Source organism: Oncorhynchus gorbuscha, unplaced genomic scaffold, assembly GCF_021184085.1.
Source record: "Oncorhynchus gorbuscha isolate QuinsamMale2020 ecotype Even-year unplaced genomic scaffold, OgorEven_v1.0 Un_scaffold_866, whole genome shotgun sequence".
Lineage (NCBI taxonomy): Eukaryota > Metazoa > Chordata > Actinopteri > Salmoniformes > Salmonidae > Oncorhynchus > Oncorhynchus gorbuscha.
Genome location: NW_025745850.1, coordinates 56,361 through 80,000, shown reverse-complemented (window position 1 = coordinate 80,000; position 23,640 = coordinate 56,361). Strand labels below are relative to the sequence as shown.

General features: G+C 45.8%; 1 protein-coding gene across 1 annotated transcript in view; it reads right to left on the bottom strand.

The window, feature by feature from the left end:
- pcca (propionyl-CoA carboxylase subunit alpha) overlaps window positions 1-23,640 on the bottom strand; it is a 57,780-nt gene that overhangs the window by 30,545 nt on the left and 3,595 nt on the right. The window contains exons 3-6 of the mRNA XM_046335853.1: window positions 21,442-21,489; window positions 21,190-21,258; window positions 14,932-15,045; window positions 14,654-14,707 (exon numbers count right to left, since the gene is read on the bottom strand). Of these exons, the coding sequence (XP_046191809.1) occupies window positions 14,654-14,707; window positions 14,932-15,045; window positions 21,190-21,258; window positions 21,442-21,489 (285 nt within the window). The remainder of the gene's footprint in view (window positions 1-14,653; window positions 14,708-14,931; window positions 15,046-21,189; window positions 21,259-21,441; window positions 21,490-23,640) is intronic.

Sequence of the window (23,640 nt, the reverse complement as noted above, 5' to 3'; positions counted from 1 at the left end):
TACCTATACCAACCTACATAATGACTAGACCTGGGTCAGTATAGAGATGCTACCTATACCAACCTACATAATGAACAGACCTGGGTCAGTATAGATCTGCTACCTATACCAACCCACATAATGACTAGACCTGGGTCAGTATAGAGCTGCTACCTATACCAACCTACATAATGACTAGACCTGGGTCAGTATAGAGCTGCTACCTATACCAACCTACATAATGACAGACCTGGGTCAGTATAGAGACGCTACCTATACCAACCTACATAATGAACAGACCTGGGTCAGTATAGAGACGCTACCTATACCAACCTACATAATGACTAGACCTGGGTCAGTATAGAGATGCTACCTATACCAACCTACATAATGAACAGACCTGGGTCAGTATAGATCTGCTACCTATACCAACCTACATAATGACCAGACCTGGGTCAGTATAGAGATGCTACCTATACCAACCTACATAATGACTAGACCTGGGTCAGTATAGAGCTGCTACCTATACCAACCTACATAATGAACAGACCTGGGTCAGTATAGAGACGCTACCTATACCAACCTACATAATGAACTAGACCTGGGTCAGTATAGAGCTGCTACCTATACCAACCTACATAATGAACAGACCTGGGTCAGTATAGAGATGCTACCTATACCAACCTACATAATGAATAGACCTGGGTCAGTATAGAGCTGCTACCTGAACAGACCTGGGTCAGTATAGAGACGCTACCTATACCAACCTACATAATGACTAGACCTGGGTCAGTATAGAGCTGCTACCTATACCAACCTACATAATGAACAGACCTGGGTCAGTATAGAGACGCTACCTATACCAACCTACATAATGACTAGACCTGGGTCAGTATAGAGCTGCTACCTATACCAACCTACATAATGAACAGACCTGGGTCAGTATAGATCTGCTACCTATACCAACCTACATAATGACCAGACCTGGGTCAGTATAGAGATGCTACCTATACCAACCTACATAATGACTAGACCTGGGTCAGTATAGAGATGCTACCTATACCAACCTACATAATGAACAGACCTGGGTCAGTATAGAGATGCTGCTACCTAACCAACCTACATAATGACCAGACCTGGGTCAGTATAGAGCTGCTACCTATACCAACCTACATAATGACTAGACCTGGGTCAGTATAGAGCTGCTACCTATACCAACCTACATAATGACTAGACCTGGGTCAGTATAGAGACGCTACCTATACCAACCTACATAATGAACAGACCTGGGTCAGACCTGGGTCAGTATAGATCTGCTACCTATACCAACCTATACCAACCTACATAATGACTAGACCTGGGTCAGTATAGAGCTGCTACCTATACCAACCTACATAATGACTAGACCTGGGTCAGTATAGAGCTGCTACCTATACCAACCTACATAATGACTAGACCTGGGTCAGTATAGAGACTGCTACCTATACCAACCTACATAATGACTAGACCTGGGTCAGTATAGAGATGCTACCTATACCAACCTACATAATGACTAGACCTGGGTCAGTATAGAGCTGCTACCTATACCAACCTACATAATGAACAGACCTGGGTCAGTATAGATCTGCTACCTATACCAACCTACATAATGACTAGACCTGGGTCAGTATAGAGATGCTACCTATACCAACCTACATAATGACTAGACCTGGGTCAGTATAGAGACGCTACCTATACCAACCTACATAATGACTAGACCTGGGTCAGTATAGAGATGCTACCTATACCAACCTACATAATGAACAGACCTGGGTCAGTATAGATCTGCTACCTATACCAACCTACATAATGACTAGACCTGGGTCAGTATAGAGATGCTACCTATACCAACCTACATAATGACTAGACCTGGGTCAGTATAGAGCTGCTACCTGAACAGACCTGGGTCAGTATAGAGCTGCTACCTATACCAACCTACATAATGAACAGACCTGGGTCAGTATAGAGACGCTACCTATACCAACCTACATAATGAACAGACCTGGGTCAGTATAGAGATGCTACCTATACCAACCTACATAATGAACAGACCTGGGTCAGTATAGATCTGCTACCTATACCAACCTACATAATGACCAGACCTGGGTCAGTATAGAGATGCTACCTATACCAACCTACATAATGAACAGACCTGGGTCAGTATAGAGACGCTACCTATACCAACCTACATAATGACCAGACCTGGGTCAGTATAGAGATGCTACCTATACCAACCTACATAATGAACAGACCTGGGTCAGTATAGAGACGCTACCTATACCAACCTACATAATGAACAGACCTGGGTCAGTATAGAGATGCTACCTATACCAACCTACATAATGACTAGACCTGGGTCAGTATAGAGATGCTACCTATACCAACCTACATAATGAACAGACCTGGGTCAGTATAGATCTGCTACCTATACCAACCTACATAATGACTAGACCTGGGTCAGTATAGAGATGCTACCTATACCAACCTACATAATGAACTAGACCTGGGTCAGTATAGAGACGCTACCTATACCAACCTACATAATGAACAGACCTGGGTCAGTATAGAGACGCTACCTATACCAACCTACATAATGAATAGACCTGGGTCAGTATAGAGATGCTACCTATACCAACCTACATAATGAACAGACCTGGGTCAGTATAGATCTGCTACCTATACCAACCTACATAATGAACAGACCTGGGTCAGTATAGAGATGCTACCTATACCAACCTACATAATGAACAGACCTGGGTCAGTATAGAGACGCTACCTATACCAACCTACATAATGAACAGACCTGGGTCAGTATAGAGACGCTACCTATACCAACCTACATAATGAACAGACCTGGGTCAGTATAGAGATGCTACCTATACCAACCTACATAATGAACAGACCTGGGTCAGTATAGAGCTGCTACCTGAACAGACCTGGGTCAGTATAGAGCTGCTACCTATACCAACCTACATAATGAACAGACCTGGGTCTATTCATTATGTATTCACAGACATTTCTTGTCAGTCAAAACAGTGCCGTCTTGGGAACTCAACACAAACCCCTTCAGGCTGTAATAGTTGAGGCCTCGTCTACCGATGTCACATCTACCCCTCCTACATTACCCACTAGCCCTGGAAACATGACCGTACTTAAGGCTTATAAAACAGGGAAAGAAAGAGGGACGGGAAGAGGGGCGCTTGTTCTCTCTCTCTCCCGTTGTCTTTGTGTTGTATAGAGCCCGTTGGATATTGCTTCCTGCCTGACACACAGTGGCAGAGCCTCAGGGCCCATCGTCAGGCCTACAGCTGGGCAGTAATGCTGTGGCCCAAATGCCAACCTATTCCCTATGAAGTGCATCACCTTTGACTGGGCTCTGGTCAAAAATAGTGCACTATATAGGGAATTGGGTTCCATTTGGGTCATAGCTTAAGGGCCTGTTATTAGTATGGAGATTCACCCACAATGACTCCCAATTCAGCACCATTAAAGTGAATGGGCCCTGGTTCCCATAGCATGACACACAGGACAAAGGCAGAGAAGGAGAAGAGGGGGACTCGACCCAGAGATAATGCTGCTGTTTGTAAATAATAATCTTAGCTGAGAGGGACAAAGAGAAGAGTGGTGAAGAGAGAAAACAGATTAACAAAACCCCTACTTTAGTGAAATGATTTAAATTTGACACAAAAATGTACCTTCATTCTCATTTCATCAGTAGGCTTCCTTGTTAGACTTTGACTTGGTTGTAGAGATCACTGTTTGAACAATATATACAACTCCTCCATCTTGGCTCCGGATCACTGTTTGAACAATATATACAACTCCTCCATCTTGGCTCCGGATCACTGTTCGAACAATATATACAACTCCTCCATCTTGGCTCCAGATCACTGTTTGAACAATATATACAACTCCTCCATCTTGGCTCCGGATCACTGTTCGAACAATATATACAACTCCTCCATCTTGGCTCCGGATCACTGTTCGAACAATATATACAACTCCTCCATCTTGGCTCCAGATCACTGTTTGAACAATATATACAACTCCTCCATCTTGGCTCCAGATCACTGTTTGAACAATATATACAACTCCTCAATCTTGGCTCCAGATCACTGTTTGAACAATATATACAACTCCTCCATCTTGGCTCCAGATCACTGTTTGAACAATATATACAACTCCTCCATCTTGGCTCCAGATCACTGTTTGAACAATATATACAACTCCTCCATCTTGGCTCCAGATCACTGTTTGAACAATATATACAGCGCTTTAGGAAAGTATTCATACCCCTCTGCATGTTGTGTTACAGCCTGAATTCTAAATGGATTAACATCTACACACATTATCCTGTAATGACAAAGTGAAAACATGTTTTTCAAATGTTTTGATAATTTCTTGAAATACAAAAACAAGTATTGACTCACACCCCTGAGTCAATACTTTGCAGAAGCACCTTTGGCAGTGATTACAGCTGTGAGTCTTTCTGGGTAAGTCTATAAGAGCTCTAAATTCTTCAAGCTCTGCCAAGTTGGTTGTTGATCATGGCTAGGCAGCCATTTTCAAGTCTAGCCATAGATTTTCAAGCTGACTGAAGGGGTGTGAGTCAGGAACATTCAATGTCTTCTTGGTAAGCAACTCCTGTGTAGATTTGGCCTTGTGTTTTCGGTTATTGTCCTGCTGAAAGGTGAATTCGTCTCCCAGTGTCTGGTGGAAAGCAGACTGAACCAGGTTTTCCTCTACTGTGACTGTGCTTAGCTGTATTCTGTTGATTTTTACCCCCCCCCCCCCCCCCAAAAAAAACTCTATAGTCCTTGCCGATGACAAGCTTACCCATTAATGATGCAGCCACTACCACGCTTGAAAATATGAAGAGTGGTACTCCGTAATGTATTGGATTTGTCCCAAACATTCATTTTTTGCTGTTTTACTTTAGCGCCTTATTGCAAACAGGATACACGTTTCAGAATATGTATTTTGTACAGGTGCTCTTTTCACTCTGTCATTTAGGTTAATAATGTTGATCCATCATCAGTTCTCCTGTCACAACCATTAAACTCTGCTTTAAAGTCACCATTGGCCTCATGGTGAAATCCCTGAGCAGTTTCCTTCCTCTCCAGCAACTGAGTTAGAAAGGATGCCTGTATCTTTGTAGTGACACCATGCATATTGTAATTATTAACTTCACCATGCTGAAAGGAATATTCAATGTCTTATTTGTTTCACCCATCTACCAATAGGTGCTCTTCTTTGTGAGGCATTGGAAAACCTCCCTGGTCTTTGTGGTTGAATCTGTGTTTGAAATTCTTTGCTCGACTGAAGGGACCTGACAGATAATTGTATGAGTATGGGTACAGAGATGAGGTACACACTACTATTGCACACAGAGTCCATGCAACTTATTATGGGACACATTTTTACTCCAGTACTTATTTAGGCTTGCCATAACAAAGGGGTTGATTACTTATTGTGTCAAGACATTTAATCTTAATTTTTATTATTATTATTTTTTAAATAACCTACTTTGACATTATGGGGAATTGTGTGAAGGCCAGTGACACACACTTTCAATGTAAAAATCAATTTTAAATTCAGGCTGGAACAACAAAACATGGAAAAAGTCAAGGGGTGTGAATAATTTCTGAAGGCACTAAGCATTCACAGCTGAGTCAATACTTTGTAGAAGCACCTTTGGTTGGGATTACAGCTTTAAGTCGTCTTGGGGGATGTCTGGATCAGCTTTGCCTTGCAGATTTGGATCAGCTTCTTCCTTGCAGATTTTCTCAAGCTTTGTTAAGTTAAATGGGGAGTGTCGGGGAACAGCAATCTTCAAGTCTTTCCACAGATTTTCAATGGGATTCAAGTCTGGGCTTCTGCTGGGCCACTCAAGGACTTTCATTATCTAGTTCTGAAGCCATTCCAGTGTTGCTTTGGCTGTATGCTTGGGGTCATTGTCCTGCTGGAACATAAATCTTCGCCCCAGTCTAAGGTTGTTTGCACTCTGAAGCAGGTTTTCATCAAGGATGTGCTTGTATTTGTTCCCCTCTATCCTTACCAGTCTCCCAGTCCCTGCAGCTGAAAAGCATCATCATAGCATGATGCTGTCACCACCATGCTTCACCATAGGGATGAAGTTAGATGGGTGATGAGCTGTGCCTGGTTCTCTCCTGACAGCGCTTTGCATTCAGACCAAAGAGTTACATTTCATTCTGATCGGATCACCGAACCTTTTGCCTCATGCTCTGTCTTTCACAGGCCTTTATGCAAACTCCAGGCGTGCTGTCAAGTGCCTTTTTCTCAAAAGTGGCTTCGGTCTGACCACTCTCCCATAAAGCTCAGATCGGTGAAGTTCTGTAAAGACGATTGTCCTTCTGGCAAGTTCTCCCATCTCGGCCAAGGATCACCCACTCTGAAACTAACTGCAGCTCTTTGTTAAGTGTTGGTCATTTCAGTCGCTGTAGTAGCTGACGTGTATAGTGTCGAGTCATCCGCATACATAGAAACTCTGGCTTTACTCAAAGTAAGTGGCATGTCGTTAGTAAAAAAAAAAAAAAAAAGCAAGCTGCCTAAACAGCTTCCCTGGGGAATTCCTGATTCCATTTGGATTATGTTTGAGAGGCTTCCATTAAAGAACACGCTCTCTGTTCTGTTAGACAGGTAACCCTTTATCCACAAGGGGGTGTAAAGCCATTACACACATGTTTTACCAGCAGCAGACTATGATCGATAATGTCAAAAGCTGCAGTGAAGTCTAACAAGACAGCCCCCACAACCATTTTATCACACATTTCTCTCAGTCAGTTGTGTCAGTGCTGTGCTTGTTTAGTGTCTTTCCCTATAAGAGTGCTGAAAGTCTGTTGTCAATTTGTTTACCGTGAAATAGCATTATATTTGGTCAAACAATTTTCCCCAGAAGTTTACTAAAGGTTGGTAACAGGCTGATTGGCCGGCTATTTGAGCCTGTAAAGCTTTACTATTCTTGGGTAGCGGAATGACTTCAGCTTCCCTCCGGGCCTGAGGGGACACACTTTCTAGTAGGCTTAAAATGGAGATGTGACAAATAAGAGAGGCAATATCGTCTGCATTTACCCTCAGTCATTTTCCAACCAGATTGTCAGACCCCGTTGGGACACAAAATAATTTGTCAGACCCCACAATAATTTTTACCTCCTCCACACCGAATTCAAAAGTACATTTCTTGTCTTTGATCATTTGGTCACATATACTTAGATGTGTAGTGTCAGCCAGTGTTGCTGGCATGTCATCCCTGATGTTGCTTATCTTGTCAATAAAAACATCCTTAAAGTAGTTTGCAATATCAGTGGGCTTTGTGACGAGCGAGCCATCTGGTTCAATGAATGATAGAGCCGAGTTGGCTTTCCCCCCCCAAATTGTAATTTAAAGTGCCCCAAAACTTTTTACGATCATTCATCTTTGTTTCACAGTATAGTTTCTTTTTATTTAGTTTAGTCACATGATTTCTTAACTTGCAGTACGGTTGCCAATCAGTTGGGCTGCCAGACTTATGTGCCATACCTTTCACCTCATCCCTCTCAACCCATACAAATGTTCAATTCCTCATCAATCCAAGGAGATTTAACAGTTTTTACAGTCATTTCTTAATGGGTTTGTGCTTATTACTAACTGGAATAAGTAGTTTCATAAATGTGTCAAGTGCAGCATCTGGTTGCTCCTCATTACACACCACATACCAGCAGCATCTGGTTGCTCCTCATTACACACCAGACCAGCAGCGTCTGGTTGCTCCTCATTACACACCAGACCAGCAGCATCTGGTTGCTCCTCATTACACCACAGACCAGCAGCATCTGGTTGCTCCTCATTACACACCAGACCAGCAGCATCCTCATTACACACCAGACCAGCAGCATCTGGTTGCTCCTCATTACACACCAGACCAGCAGCATCTGGTTGCTCCTCATTACACACCAGACCAGCAGCATCTGGTTACACACCAGACCAGCAGCATCTCCTCATTACACACCAGACCAGCAGCATCTGGTTGCTCCTCATTACACACCAGACCAGCAGCATCTGGTTGCTCCTCATTACACACCAGACCAGCAGCATCTGGTTGCTCCTCATTACACACCTCAGACCAGCATCATCTGGTTACTCATCATTACACACCAGACCAGCAGCATCTGGTTACTCCTCATTACACACCAGACCAGCAGCATCTGGTTGCTCCTCATTACACACCACAGACCAGCAGCATCTGGTTACTCCTCATTACACACCAGACCAGCAGATATTATTTACCTCATCAACATATGAATCACTACACAACTTACAGTATGACCTCTTATACACTGTATCAGGCCCAGCCTTTGGAACTGTGGTTTTCCCAGATAAGGCTGTTACATTGTGATCACTACATCCCATGGATTTAGATACTGCTTTCAAGCCCATTTCTGCAGCGTTAGTAAAGATTTGATCAATACATGTTGATGATTTAATTCCTGTGCTGTTTGTAACAACCCTGGTAGGTTGACTGATAACCTGAACCAGGTTGCAGACACTGGGTACAGTTTGACGTCGCAGACACTGGGTACAGTTTGACGTCGCAGACACTGGGTACAGTTTGACGTCGCAGACACTGGGTACAGTTTGACGTCGCAGACACTGGGTACAGTTTGACGTCGCAGACACTGGGTACAGTTTGACGTCGCAGACACTGGGTACAGTTTGACGTCGCAGACACTGGGTACAGTTTGACGTCGCAGACACTGGGTACAGTTTGACGTCGCAGACACTGGGTACAGTTTGACGTCGCAGACACTGGGTACAGTTTGACGTCGCAGACACTGGGTACAGTTTGAAGTTGCAGACACTGGTTACAGTTTTACGTCGCAGACACTGGGTACAGTTTGAAGTTGCAGACACTGGGTACAGTTTGAAGTTGCAGACACTGGTTACAGTTTTACGTCGCAGACACTGGGTACAGTTTGAAGTTGCAGACACTGGGTACAGTTTGAAGTTGCAGACACTGGTTACAGTTTTACGTCGCAGACACTGGGTACAGTTTGAAGTCGCAGACACTGGTTACAGTTTGAAGTGTTTTCTTGAGTGGGCAGCTTGATGAGAGCCAATCAATATTTAAATCACCCAGACAATATACTTCTCTGTTGATATCACATTATCAAGTAGTTCACACATTATCCAGATAGTGACTGTTCGCACTAGATGGTCTATAGCAGCTTCCCACCAGAAAGGGCTTCAGGTGAGGCAGATGAACCTGTAGCCATATCACTTCAATAGTATATAACATTACATTGTCTCTAAGCTTTACAGGAACATGGTTCTGAATATAGACCACATCACTGCCTCCGTTGGAATTTCTGTCTTTCCTGTAGATGTCATAACCATGTATTGCTACCACTTTAAGAATGGTATTATCTAAGTGAGTTTCAAAGATAGAATATAAAATGTTACAAACTATCAAGTTATAGACTTCCTGGACCTTGTTTTAGTCTTTGCATGTTAATATGGGCTATTTCTTATTTCTTAATATTAATGTTAATGTTAATATATATAATACTATTTCTATTTCTTAGCACTTTCCTGGGTTGCGAGATTGACAAACTTCCCAGTAAAGCGTTAAAAACAGAGGTAGACTTCCTCATGTTATTTACATTGGAGCTGATAGTGCAGGGTGAGCTGCAGAAAGTGGGCTTCCTTACTAGAACACCACCTCAGTGATAACAGTGTAACTCTGGTTCATAGGCTCATGATTACTGCTTACAATAGCTGTAGGATTAACAGAAGTATTCGGGGTAATTAGGGGTACATAAACTAAATGACTTCCATTGTGTTTGCCAATGCCCCTTGGATCATGTACATTTGATGCAGCATTATGACGACTCATTGTCACACTGGTAGGGATTAACTGAGCTGGTCTTGGATCATTGACCAGTCATTGTTTCAACGCAGCCTTGAAACGCCTGGACGGAGTCCAGGAGCCAAGATGATTTGGATGGACTCTGTCATTCCTGTAGAGTATCTTCTGTTACCAGAAGGTGCCAAAGTTATCAATAAAAGTGACTCCAGCAGAGCTACAGTAGTCTGAGCTACAGTAGTCTACAGTAGTCTGAGCTACAGTAGTCTACAGTAGTCTGAGCTACAGTAATCTACAGTAGTCTGAGCTACAGTAATCTACAGTAGTCTACAGAGCTACAGTAATCTACAGTAGTCTACAGAGCTACAGTAATCTACAGTAGTCTACAGAGCTACAGTAATCTACAGTAGTCTACAGAGCTACAGTAATCTACAGAGCTACAGTAGTCTACAGAGCTACAGTAATCTACAGTAGTCTACAGAGCTACAGTAATCTACAGTAGTCTACAGAGCTACAGTAATCTACAGTAGTCTACAGAGCTACAGTAATCTACAGTAGTCTACAGTAATCTACAGTAGTCTACAGAGCTACAGTAATCTACAGTAGTCTACAGAGCTACAGTAATCTACAGAGCTACAGTAATCTACAGTAGTCTACAGAGCTACAGTAATCTACAGTAGTCTACAGAGCTACAGTAATCTACAGAGCTACAGTAATCTACAGTAATCTACAGTAATCTACAGTAGTCTACTGTAATCTACAGTAGTCTACAGAGCTACCGTAATCTACAGAGCTACCGTAATCTACAGAGCTACAGTAATCTACAGAGCTACAGTAATCTACAGTAATCTACAGAGCTACAGTAATCTACAGTAGTCTACAGAGCTACAGTAATCTACAGAGCTACAGTAATCTACAGTAGTCTACAGTAGTCTACAGAGCTACAGTAGTCTACAGATCTACAGTAATCTACAGTAGTCTACAGTAATCTACAGTAGTCTACAGTAATCTACAGTAGTCTACAGAGCTACAGTAATCTACAGTAGTCTACAGTAGTCTACAGAGCTACAGTAGTCTACAGAGCTACAGTAATCTACAGAGCTACAGTAGTCTACAGAGCTACAGTAATCTACAGTAGTCTACAGAGCTACAGTAATCTACAGTAGTCTACAGAGCTACAGTAATCTACAGTAGTCTACAGTAGTCTACAGAGCTACAGTAGTCTACAGAGCTACAGTAATCTACAGTAATCTACAGTAATCTACAGTAGTCTACAGTAATCTACAGTAGTCTACAGTAATCTACAGTAGTCTACAGAGCTACAGTAATCTACAGTAGTCTACAGTAGTCTACAGAGCTACAGTAGTCTACAGAGCTACAGTAATCTACAGAGCTACAGTAATCTACAGAGCTACAGTAGTCTACAGAGCTACAGTAATCTACAGTAGTCTACAGAGCTACAGTAATCTACAGTAGTCTACAGAGCTACAGTAATCTACAGTAGTCTACAGAGCTACAGTAATCTACAGTAGTCTACAGAGCTACAGTAATCTACAGTAGTCTACAGAGCTACAGTAATCTACAGTAGTCTACAGAGCTACAGTAATCTACAGTAGTCTACAGAGCTACAGTAATCTACAGTAGTCTACAGAGCTACAGTAATCTACAGTAGTCTACAGAGCTACAGTAATCTACAGTAGTCTACAGAGCTACAGTAATCTACAGTAGTCTACAGAGCTACAGTAATCTACAGTAGTCTACAGAGCTACAGTAATCTACATCATCCTCTAAATCAGTGTTTCCCAACTCGGTCCTGGGGCCCCTCCCCCGGGTGCACGTTATAGTTCGTTACGCTGATTCCAATAACCAACTCCTCATCAAGCGTTGATTATTACCAAACGTTCACCCAGGGGGGGGTGAACGTTCACGCAGGACAGAGTTGAGGAAACCCTGCTCTAAATGAAGACACAATGACGAACATCCATCTTCCCTCCTCTGGTGCCATGTTGTGACATTTCACTATTTACATCACAATAAAACCTGGCTGAGCCTTTTCAGCCCTGCCTCATCCTCTCACGTCCAAACGGCTGTTCTTAACACACTGGTGAGCGGAGCACCACACGCCATTCTGCCAGGCGCAAACAACTGAGTCTCCAACAATAAGAGGAGGTGTAATCCGACCCCTGAGTTAAGTGGGTGCACGTGTCCTAGAGCGCTCAACACAAGTGTGAAATGCTTGTGTTCGTCTGCAAAAGTCCCAAAATAATTACACATTTATTTTGAAACGGGGGGGGGTCCATTGACGCATTGAGGGACAATACATTCTACTATACTCCATCCATCCCCCGTATCCCTCCAGCTCTATTCAGCCTGAGGTTCTTTCTCATGCTAACAGGACCCTTACCCTAATCCCCCCCCCCCGGCTTTACCCCGAGCCCAGAGGCATACGGACCTTGCCCCCCCCTCACCCCCAGAGGGTTTTGCAAAGCGTAAATCTGGCACTAACTATTCACCCACTGTTACAGGAGGGGGGAGGTCCTTTGAGTTGCTAATGTAATGACATCTCCATTTCCACAGCAGGCTCCCATAAGGCAGCGGACGGCCCACTCACATACCGAGCAAGAGCCTTGCTCCAGGGCAACACACTAGGACACTGGGCATTGTGGTTGATCCAAATAATGGGATCGGCGGCAGGGTAGCCTAGTGGTTAGAGTGTAGAGGCGGCAGGGTAGCCTAGTGGTTAGAGTGTAGAGGCGGCAGGGTAGCCTAGTGGTTAGAGTGTAGAGGCGGCAGGGTAGCCTAGTGGTTAGAGTGTAGAGGCGGCAGGGTAGCCTAGTGGTTAGAGTGTAGAGGCGGCAGGGTAGCCTAGTGGTTAGAGTGTAGAGGCGGCAGGGTAGCCTAGTGGTTAGAGTGTAGAGGCGGCAGGGTAGCCTAGTGGTTAGAGTGTAGAGGCGGCAGGGTAGCCTAGTGGTTAGAGTGTAGAGGCGGCAGGGTAGCCTAGTGGTTAGAGTGTAGAGGCGGCAGGGTAGCCTAGTGGTTAGAGTGTAGAGGCGGCAGGGTAGCCTAGTGGTTAGAGTGTAGAGGCGGCAGGGTAGCCTAGTGGTTAGAGTGTAGAGGCGGCAGGGTAGCCTAGTGGTTAGAGTGTAGAGGCGGCAGGGGAGCCTAGTGGTTAGAGTGTAGAGGCGGCAGGGGAGCCTAGTGGTTAGAGTGTAGAGGCGGCAGGGGAGCCTAGTGGTTAGAGTGTAGAGGTGGCAGGGTAGCCTAGTGGTTAGAGTGTAGAGGCGGCAGGGTAGCCTAGTGGTTAGAGTGTAGAGGCGGCAGGGTAGCCTAGTGGTTAGAATGTAGAGGCGGCAGGGTAGCCTAGTGGTTAGAGTGTAGAGGCGGCAGGGTAGCCTAGTGGTTAGAGTGTAGAGGCGGCAGGGGAGCCTAGTGGTTAGAGTGTAGAGGCGGCAGGGGAGCCTAGTGGTTAGAGTGTAGAGGCGGCAGGGGAGCCTAGTGGTTAGAGTGTAGAGGCGGCAGGGTAGCCTAGTGGTTAGAGTGTAGAGGCGGCAGGGTAGCCTAGTGGTTAGAGTGTAGAGGCGGCAGGGTAGCCTAGTGGTTAGAGTGTAGAGGCGGCAGGGTAGCCTAGTGGTTAGAGTGTAGAGGCGGCAGGGTAGCCTAGTGGTTAGAGTGTAGAGGCGGCAGGGTAGCCTAGTGGTTAGAGTGTAGAGGCGGCAGGGTAGCCTAGTGGTTAGAGTGTAGAGGCGGCAGGGTAGCCTAGTGGTTAGAGTGTAGAGGCGGCAGGGTAGCCTAGTGGTTAGAGCGTTGGACTAGTAACCGAAAGGTTGCAAGTTCGAATCCCCGAGCTGACAAGGTACAAAATCTGTCGTTCTGCCCCTTGAACAGGCAGTTAACCCACTGTTCCTAGGCCGTCATTGAAAATAAGAATGTGTTCTTAACTGACTTGCCTAGTTAATTAAAAAGGTTAAAAAAAAAAAATTGTTGGGGTACGACGTCTTTTAGTTCCAATGAAGGAAAATATGCCGTTTACCTGTGGGATTAGCTTCAATGTACTACGGCCTTCAGGTGCCTTGCATGATACACCACAACAGAGAGGGGAAAGGATCCCTAGTAAGTTGTACAACTGAATGTATTCAATGGGAGGGAGAGATGTCAGGGTTGTTTTAGGACATTGAATGATGGTGGGAGAGGGACTTAGTTCACCATGAGGTAAATATGCATGTTGTTATTTACCTGTGGAACTAGGTGAGTTATAGATTTGCCGTGCCAACACAGCCTTGCATAACGGCATGGTTCGATGTGTGTCATCAGCTAAACGTCAGAGAGGTCTTGAATTTTTCTATTTTTTTATTAAATTTTTTATTTAAGTTGTCAAGTCTTGTGTCTGTCTGCAGGACATTGGGGCCATGTGATGTGGAGGTATAACTGAGAAAACATTTTCCTTTAAGTAAATGACTTAAAATAATTTTGAAAGATGTTACATTTTCTTATCATGAAGTGAGACTTTTGGCGTCTGTGTGTTAAGTTTTCATATCAGGTTTTCACCCGGAGAATCACACCCTTAATAAAATTAACTTCGGGGGGTTCCGAAGCCTGTTGATAAGGGAAACAGAGGGGCATATACAGAGAGGTGGTGTGTGTGTGTGTGTGTGTGTGTGTGTGTGTGTGTGTGTGTGTGTGTGTGTGTGTGTGTGTGTGTGTGTGTGTGTGTGTGTGTGTGTGTGTGTGTGTGTGTGTGTGTTCCCAACAGTTGTAAATCCCAGCACAACTCACCAGTCTCTTGGCAAACTCTTTATTTTCAGACAGAAAGCCGTAGCCTGGATGCACCTTCAGAGACAGAAGAGAAAAGGTCTCAAAACACATCAGCAAACACAACCGTGTGTGTGTTTGAAATTTGACGTGTGTGTGTGTGTGTGTGTGTGTGTGTGTGTGTGTGTGTGTGTGTGTGTGTGTGTGTGTGTGTGTGTGTGTGTGTGTGTGTGTGTGTGTGTGTGTGTGTTTGAAATTTGATGTGTGTGTGTGTGTGTGTCAACGTGTGTCGTAAATCTCACGGCCTGGGATCCAGTCTTCCTGATAGCGTCCATGATGGCGTCCATGTTGAGGTAGCTCTTGTTGGTGGGGGCGGGGCCTACACACACTGCCTCGTCAGCCATCTTCACATGGACCTGAGGCGGCACAGAGAAAAACAAGTATTTATTCAAATGTGGCCAAAGCGTCAAGCCTCAATCATATGGTACGCAGCTACTCCCACAACCACAGACACTTTTTTATAGCATCATTTTTAAAAAACTAAATATTCAAGAGGACAAACTAGCCAAAGCATCAATGTGGTCCCTTCATCTGACAGACATTTTCTGTTCAATTAAAAAGGTTGTAAAACCAGAAAGAGATGATTCATTGGGTGAGAAAACAACAGCAAGGCCAGGCAGCCATATCATCTTCTAAATCTCACATCACCAGCCCCCGTCCTCGCCCCCCCACGGAGCCAGACCCTCAGCAGATTGAGTGACAGACACTGTCACCACCAGGACACATTCCACGGGATTAACATCAACATCTGCATCAACAAGGTGGCAGAAGAGTGTGTGTGTGTGTGTGTGTGTGTGTGTGTGTGTGTGTGTGTGTGTGTGTGTGTGTGTGTGTGTGTGTGTGTGTGTGTGTGTGTGTGTGTGTGTGTGTGTGTGTGTGTGTGTGTGTGTGGTGTGTGTGTGTGTCTAGGTAGGTGTGTAGGTGTGTGTGTAGGTGTGAAGGGGGTTACAGGCCAGTTGGTTCCCTGCGTCTCTTAACAAAGAAGTGCTAAGGGAGGCATCATGTCTCTGCTCCACAGCTAAACACCACTTCAAAACCTGTCCAACACATCCACAGGTCAATAGGACCTCACTATTACCTGGGCCATCTTACGGGCCGGACTTGGTCCATTACATCTGGTCCATTGACATACAACAATATTAACATCAGCCGGAGAGCCTCCGGAGCACAGTCCCCCATCTACCCCTGGTCAACGTTACCGTTACCGTTTCGGTGGGCACTCAACAGTCCCCCATCTACCCCTGGTCAACGTTACCGTTTCGGTGGATACTCAACAGTCCCCCATCTACCCCTGGTCAACGTTAACGTCTCGGTGGATACTCAACAGTCCCCCATCTACCCCCTGGTCAACGTTACCGTTTCGGTGGATACTCAACAGTCCCCCATCTACCCCCTGGTCAACGTTACCGTTTCGGTGGATACTCAACAGTCCCCCATCTACCCCTGGTCAACGTTACCGTTTCGGTGGATACTCAACAGTCCCCCATCTACCCCTGGTCAACGTTACCGTTTCGGTGGATACTCAACAGTCCCCCATCTACCCCTGGTCAACGTTAACGTCTCGGTGGATACTCAACAGTCCCCCATCTACCCCCTGGTCAACGTTACGTTTCGGTGGATACTCAACAGTCCCCCATCTACCCCCTGGTCAACGTTAACGTCTCGGTGGATACTCAACAGTCCCCCATCTACCCCCTGGTCAACGTTACTGTTTGGGTGGATACTCAACAGTCCCCCATCTACCCCCTGGTCAACGTTACCGTTACCGTTTCGGTGGATACTCAACAGTCCCCATCTACCCCCTGGTCAACGTTACTGTTTGGGTGGATACTCAACAGTCCCCCATCTACCCCCTGGTCAACGTTAACGTCTCGGTGGATACTCAACAGTCCCCCATCTACCCCCTGGTCAACGTTAACGTCTCGGTGGATACTCAACAGTCCCCCATCTACCCCTGGTCAACGTTACCGTTTCGGTGGATACTCAACAGTCCCCCATCTACCCCCTGGTCAACGTTAACGTTTCGGTGGATACTCAACAGTCCCCCATCTACCCCCTGTGTCCTGGTCAACGTTAACGTTTGGGTGGATACTCAACAGTCCCCCATCTACCCCCTGTGTCCTGGTCAACGTTACTGTTTGGGTGGATACTCAACAGTCCCCCATCTACCCCTGTGTCCTGGTCAACGTTAACGTTTGGGTGGATACTCAACAGTCCCCCATCTACCCCTGTGTCCTGGTCAACGTTAACGTCTCGGTGGATACTCAACAGTCCCCCATCTACCCCTGGTCAACGTTACAGTCTCGGTGGATACTCAACAGTTCCCCATCTACCCCCTGGTCAACGTTACCGTTACCGTTTCGGTGGATACTCAACAGTTCCCCATCTACCCCCTGGTCAACGTTACCGTCTCGGTGGATACTCAACAGTCCCCCATCTACCCCTGGTCAACGTTACCGTTTGGGTGGATACTCAACAGTCCCCCATCTACCCCCTGGTCAACGTTACCGTCTCGGTGGATACTCAACAGTCCCCCATCTACCCCCTGGTCAACGTTACCATTTGGGTGGATACTCAACAGTCCCCCATCTACCCCCTGGTCAACGTTAACGACTCGGTGGATACTCAACAGTCCCCCATCTACCCCCTGGTCAACGTTACCGTCTCGGTGGATACTCAACAGTCCCCCATCTACCCCCTGGTCAACGTTACCGTTACCGTTTTGGTGGGTACTCAACAGTCCCCCATCTACCCCCTGGTCAACGTTACCGTTACCGTTTGGGTGGATACTCAACAGTTCCCCATCTACCCCCTGGTCAACGTTACCGTTACCGTTTCGGTGGATACTCAACAGTCCCCCATCTACCCCCTGGTCAACGTCAACGTTTTGGAATGTTAGTCACCTTGGCAACTAGAGGAGCCCAATAAACAACCGTGTCTACCCACCCATCTGACCAATAGAGGAGCTCAGTGTTGGAAAGTCAATTTCACACCCAGTTAAAGGCCTACTATGTCATTAAACCAGCCTGTAAATACAACTAACCTTCTCATGTAGCGGTTATTATAACACAATACCACTGGGCTGTATGGGGTCAATATAACACAATACCACTGGGCTGTATGGGGTCAATATAACACAATACCACTGGGCTGTATGGGGTCAATATAACACAATACCACTGGGCTGTATGGGGTCAATATAACACAATACCACTGGGCTGTATGGGGTCAATATAACACAATACCACTGGGCTGTATGGGGTCAATATAACACAATACCACTGGGCTGTATGGGGTCAATATAACACAATACCACTGGGCTGTATGGGGTCAATATAACACAATACCACTGGGCTGTATGGGGTCAATATAACACAATACCACTGGGCTGTATGGGGTCAATATAACACAATACCACTGGGCTGTATGGGGTCAATATAACACAATACCACTGGGCTGTATGGGGTCATTATAACACAATACCACTGGGCTGTATGGGGTCATTATAACACAATACCACTGGGCTGTATGGGGTCAATATAACACAATACCACTGGGCTGTATGGGGTCAATATAACACAATACCACTGGGCTGTATGGGGTCATTATAACACAATACCTCTGGCTGTATGGGGTCAATATAACACAATACCACTGGGCTGTATGGGGTCAATATAACACAATACCACTGGGCTGTATGGGGTCAATATAACACAATACCACTGGGCTGTATGGGGTCAATATAACACAATACCACTGGGCTGTATGGGGTCAATATAACACAATACCACTGGGCTGTATGGGGTCAATATAACACAATACCACTGGGCTGTATGGGGTCAATATAACACAATACCACTGGGCTGTATGGGGTCAATATAACACAATACCACTGGGCTGTATGGGGTCAATATAACACAATACCACTGGGCTGTATGGGGTCAATATAACACAATACCACTGGGCTGTATGGGGTCAATATAACACAATACCACTGGGCTGTATGGGGTCAATATAACACAATACCACTGGGCTGTATGGGGTCAATATAACACAATACCACTGGGCTGTATGGGGTCAATATAACACAATACCACTGGGCTGTATGGGGTCAATATAACAATACCACTGGGCTGTATGGGGTCAATATAACACAATACCACTGGGCTGTATGGGGTCAATATAACACAATACCACTGGGCTGTATGGGGTCAATATAACACAATACCACTGGGCTGTATGGGGTCAATATAACACAATACCACTGGGCTGTATGGGGTTATTATAACACAATACCACTGGGCTGTATGGGGTCATTATAACACAATACCACTGGGCTGTATGGGGTCAATATAACACAATACCACTGGGCTGTATGGGGTCAATATAACACAATACCACTGGGCTGTATGGGGTCATTATAACACAATACCACTGGGCTGTATGGGGTCATTATAACACAATACCACTGGGCTGTATGGGGTCAATATAACACAATACCACTGGGCTGTATGGGGTCAATATAACACAATACCACTGGGCTGTATGGGGTCATTATAACACAATACTACTGGGCTGTATGGGGTCAATATAACACAATACCACTGGGCTGTATGGGGTCAATATAACACAATACCACTGGGCTGTATGGGGTCAATATAACACAATACCACTGGGCTATAACACAATACCACTGGGGTCAATATAACACAATACCACTGGGCTGTATGGGGTCATTATAACACAATACCACTGGGCTGTATGGGGTCAATATAACACAATACCACTGGGCTGTATGGGGTCAATATAACACAATACCACTGGGCTGTATGGGGTCAATATAACACAATACCACTGGGCTGTATGGGGTCATTATAACACAATACCACTGGGCTGTATGGGGTCAATATAACACAATACCACTGGGCTGTATGGGGTCAATATAACACAATACCACTGGCTGTATGGGGTCATTATAACACAATACCTCTGGCTGTATGGGGTCATTATAACACAATACCTCTGGCTGTATGGGGTCATTATAACACAATACCTCTGGCTGTATGGGGTCATTATAACACAATACCTCTGGCTGTATGGGGTCAATATAACACAATACCTCTGGCTGTATGGGGTCAATATAACACAATACCACTGGGCTGTATGGGGTCATTATAACACACCACCACAATACCTCTGGCTGTATGGGGTCAATATAACACAATACCTCTGGCTGTATGGGGTCAATATAACACACCACCACAATACCACTGGGCTGTATGGGGTCAATATAACACAATACCACTGGGCTGTATGGGGTCAATATAACACAATACCTCTGGCTGTATGGGGTCATTATAACACAATACCTCTGGCTGTATGGGGTCAATATAACACAATACCTCTGGCTGTATGGGGTCATTATAACACAATACCTCTGGCTGTATGGGGTCAATATAACACAATACCTCTGGCTGTATGGGGTCATTATAACACAATACCTCTGGCTGTATGGGGTCAATATAACACAATACCTCTGGCTGTATGGGGTCAATATAACACAATACCACTGGGCTGTATGGGGTCAATATAACACAACAGGTTAGTAATGGAGATCCATCTCCTTTATAAACGTCTCATAAATTCATTCAATGTCATGATCCTTTATTTATCCCCAACTGAAGTAAGACACCCCCTCTACAGACCAGACAGACACCCCCTCTACAGACCAGACAGACACCCCCTCTACAGACCAGACAGACACAGACCAGACAGACACCCCTCTACAGACCAGACAGACACCCCCTCTACAGACCAGACAGACACCCCCTCTACAGACCAGACAGACACCCCCTCTACAGACCAGACAGACACCCCCTCTACAGACCAGACAGACACCCCCTCTACAGACCAGACAGACACCCCCTCTACAGACCAGACAGACACCCCCTCTACAGACCAGACAGACACCCCCTCTACAGACCAGACAGACACCCCCTCTACAGACCAGACAGACAGACACCACCTCTACAGACCAGACAGACAGACACCACCCCTACAGACCAGACAGACAGACACCACCCCTACAGACCAGACAGACAGACACCACCCCTACAGACCAGACAGACAGACACCACCCCTACAGACCAGACAGACACCACCCCTACAGACCAGACAGACACCACCCCTACAGACCAGACAGACACCACCCCTACAGACCAGACAGACACCACCCCTACAGACCAGACAGACACCACCCCTACAGACCAGACAGACACCACCCCTACAGACCAGACAGACACCCCCTCTACAGACCAGACAGACACCACCTCTACAGACCAGACAGACAGACACCACCCCTACAGACCAGACAGACACCACCCCTACAGACCAGACAGACACCACCCCTACAGACCAGACAGACACCACCCCTACAGACCAGACAGACACCACCCCTACAGACCAGACAGACACCCCCCCTACAGACCAGACAGACTTACCGCGCTGGCGTCGACATCACTGTGCACCGCCACTGTTTTGATACCCATCTTCTTACATGTTTTCATCACCTGCCAGAGGCAATGAAGAAGACGTGTGATCAGCTTTTATTCAACACATCAATAATAATAATAATAGTCTATAATGTTTACTAGGTGCTATAGACCTGCTATAGGCGCAGTAGAGAGATGAGACACGGTGTAGCTTAGGAGGGCTTTCATCCTGTCTCTGTCTTAGTTAACACACAGTCTTACCCTGCAGGCGATCTCTCCTCTGTTTGCAATGAGGATCTTATCAAAGGTCTAGTAGGGTGAAAGGGAAGAAAGAGATTAGTTTGGGAACTCATTGACACAACAAATCATTTGCTCCTGTGTGTGTGTGTGTGTGTGTGTGTGTGTGTGTGTGTGTGTGTGTGTGTGTGTGTGTGTGTGTGTGTGTGTGTGTGTGTGTGTGTGTGTGTGTGTGTGTGTGTGTGTGTGTGTGTGTGTGTGTGTGTGTGTGCCAGTAAACACATAGAAACACAGTAAGTGAAAGCGTCTGGTTCTGTCAGTCTTTCCGTTCCTCTGGTCTGAACACCTTATTAAATGAAACGTCTTTCCTCTGTCCCCTCACACACACACACACACACACACACCTCAACCCCCTGCCTGTCCTACTGCTAAACACTATGGCCAGAGGCAAGGTTGGCGGTTTGAAGATGAAAGGACAAAGCTATGAGGATGTGACATGTTGTTTATATTGGGGATGGAGGGAAATGAAGGTTTCCCCTTGTAACATTTAGAGAGAAAAGATAATACTCTGCTAGCAACAAATAAAATACATTCTGTGTTACTCAGGTTCATGTTGACAAACCTCCACAAGTCATGACAAAGTACTGTTTTAAATCAGAGGTCTGTCAACACAAAGTACTGTTTTTAATCAGAGGTCTGTCAACACAAAGTACTGTTTTTAATCAGAGGTCTGTCAACACAAAGTACTGTTTTTAAATCAGAGGTCTGTCAACACAAAGTACTGTTTTTAAATCAGAGGTCTGTCAACACAAAGTACTGTTTTTAAATCAGAGGTCTGTCAACACAAAGTACTGTTTTTAAATCAGAGGTCTGTCAACACAAAGTACTGTTTTTAAATCAGAGGTCTGTCAACACAAAGTACTGTTTTTAAATCAGAGGTCTGTCAACACAAAGTACTGCATTTAATTTCAATACAGAACTTATCCTTCCTGGCATCATGTGACAACCCTGCACCCAGTGAGTGACAACCCTGCACCCCAGTGAGTTTTTAATCATACTACTCCTATCCTTCCTGGCTCCTATCCTTCCTGGCATCATGTGACAACCCTGCACCCAGTCAGCCATACTACTCCTTCCTATCCTTCCTGGCATCATGTGACAACCCTGCACCCAGTCAGCCATACTACTCCTATCCTTCCTGGCATCATGTGACAACCCTGCACCCAGTGAGCCATACTACTCCTATCCTTCCTGGCATCATGTGACAACCCTGCACCCAGTCAGCCATACTACTCCTATCCTTCCTGGCATCATGTGACAACCCTGCACCCAGTCAGCCATACTACTCCTATCCTTCCTGGCATCATGTGACAACCCTGCACCCAGTGAGCCATACTACTCCTATCCTTCCTGGCATCATGTGACAACCCTGCACCCAGTCAGCCATACTACTCCTATCCTTCCTGGCATCATGTGACAACCCTGCACCCAGTCAGCCATACTACTCCTATCCTTCCTGGCATCATGTGACAACCCTGCACCCAGTGAGCCATACTACTCCTATCCTTCCTGGCATGTGACAACCCTCATGTGACAACCCTGCACCCAGTCAGCCATACTACTCCTATCCTTCCTGGCATCATGTGACAACCCTGCACCCAGTCAGCCATACTACTCCTATCCTTCCTGGCATCATGTGACAACCCTGCACCCAGTGAGCCATACTACTCCTATCCTTCCTGGCATCATGTGACAACCCTGCACCCAGTCAGCCATACTACTCCTATCCTTCCTGGCATCATGTGACAACCCTGCACCCAGTGAGCCATACTACTCCTATCCTTCCTGATATCATGTGACAACCCTGCACCCAGTGAGCCATACTACTCCTATCCTTCCTGGCATCATGTGATAACCCTGCACCCAGTCAGCCATACTACTCCTATCCTTCCTGGCATCATGTGACAACCCTGCACCCAGTGAGCCATACTACTCCTATCCTTCCTGGCATCATGTGACAACCCTGCACCCAGTCAGCCATACTACTCCTATCCTTCCTGGCATCATGTGACAACCCTGCACCCAGTGAGCCATACTACTCCTATCCTTCCTGGCATCATGTGACAACCCTGCACCCAGTGAGCCATACTACTCCTATCCTTCCTGGCATCATGTGACAACCCTGCACCCAGTGAGCCATACTACTCCTATCCTTCCTGGCAT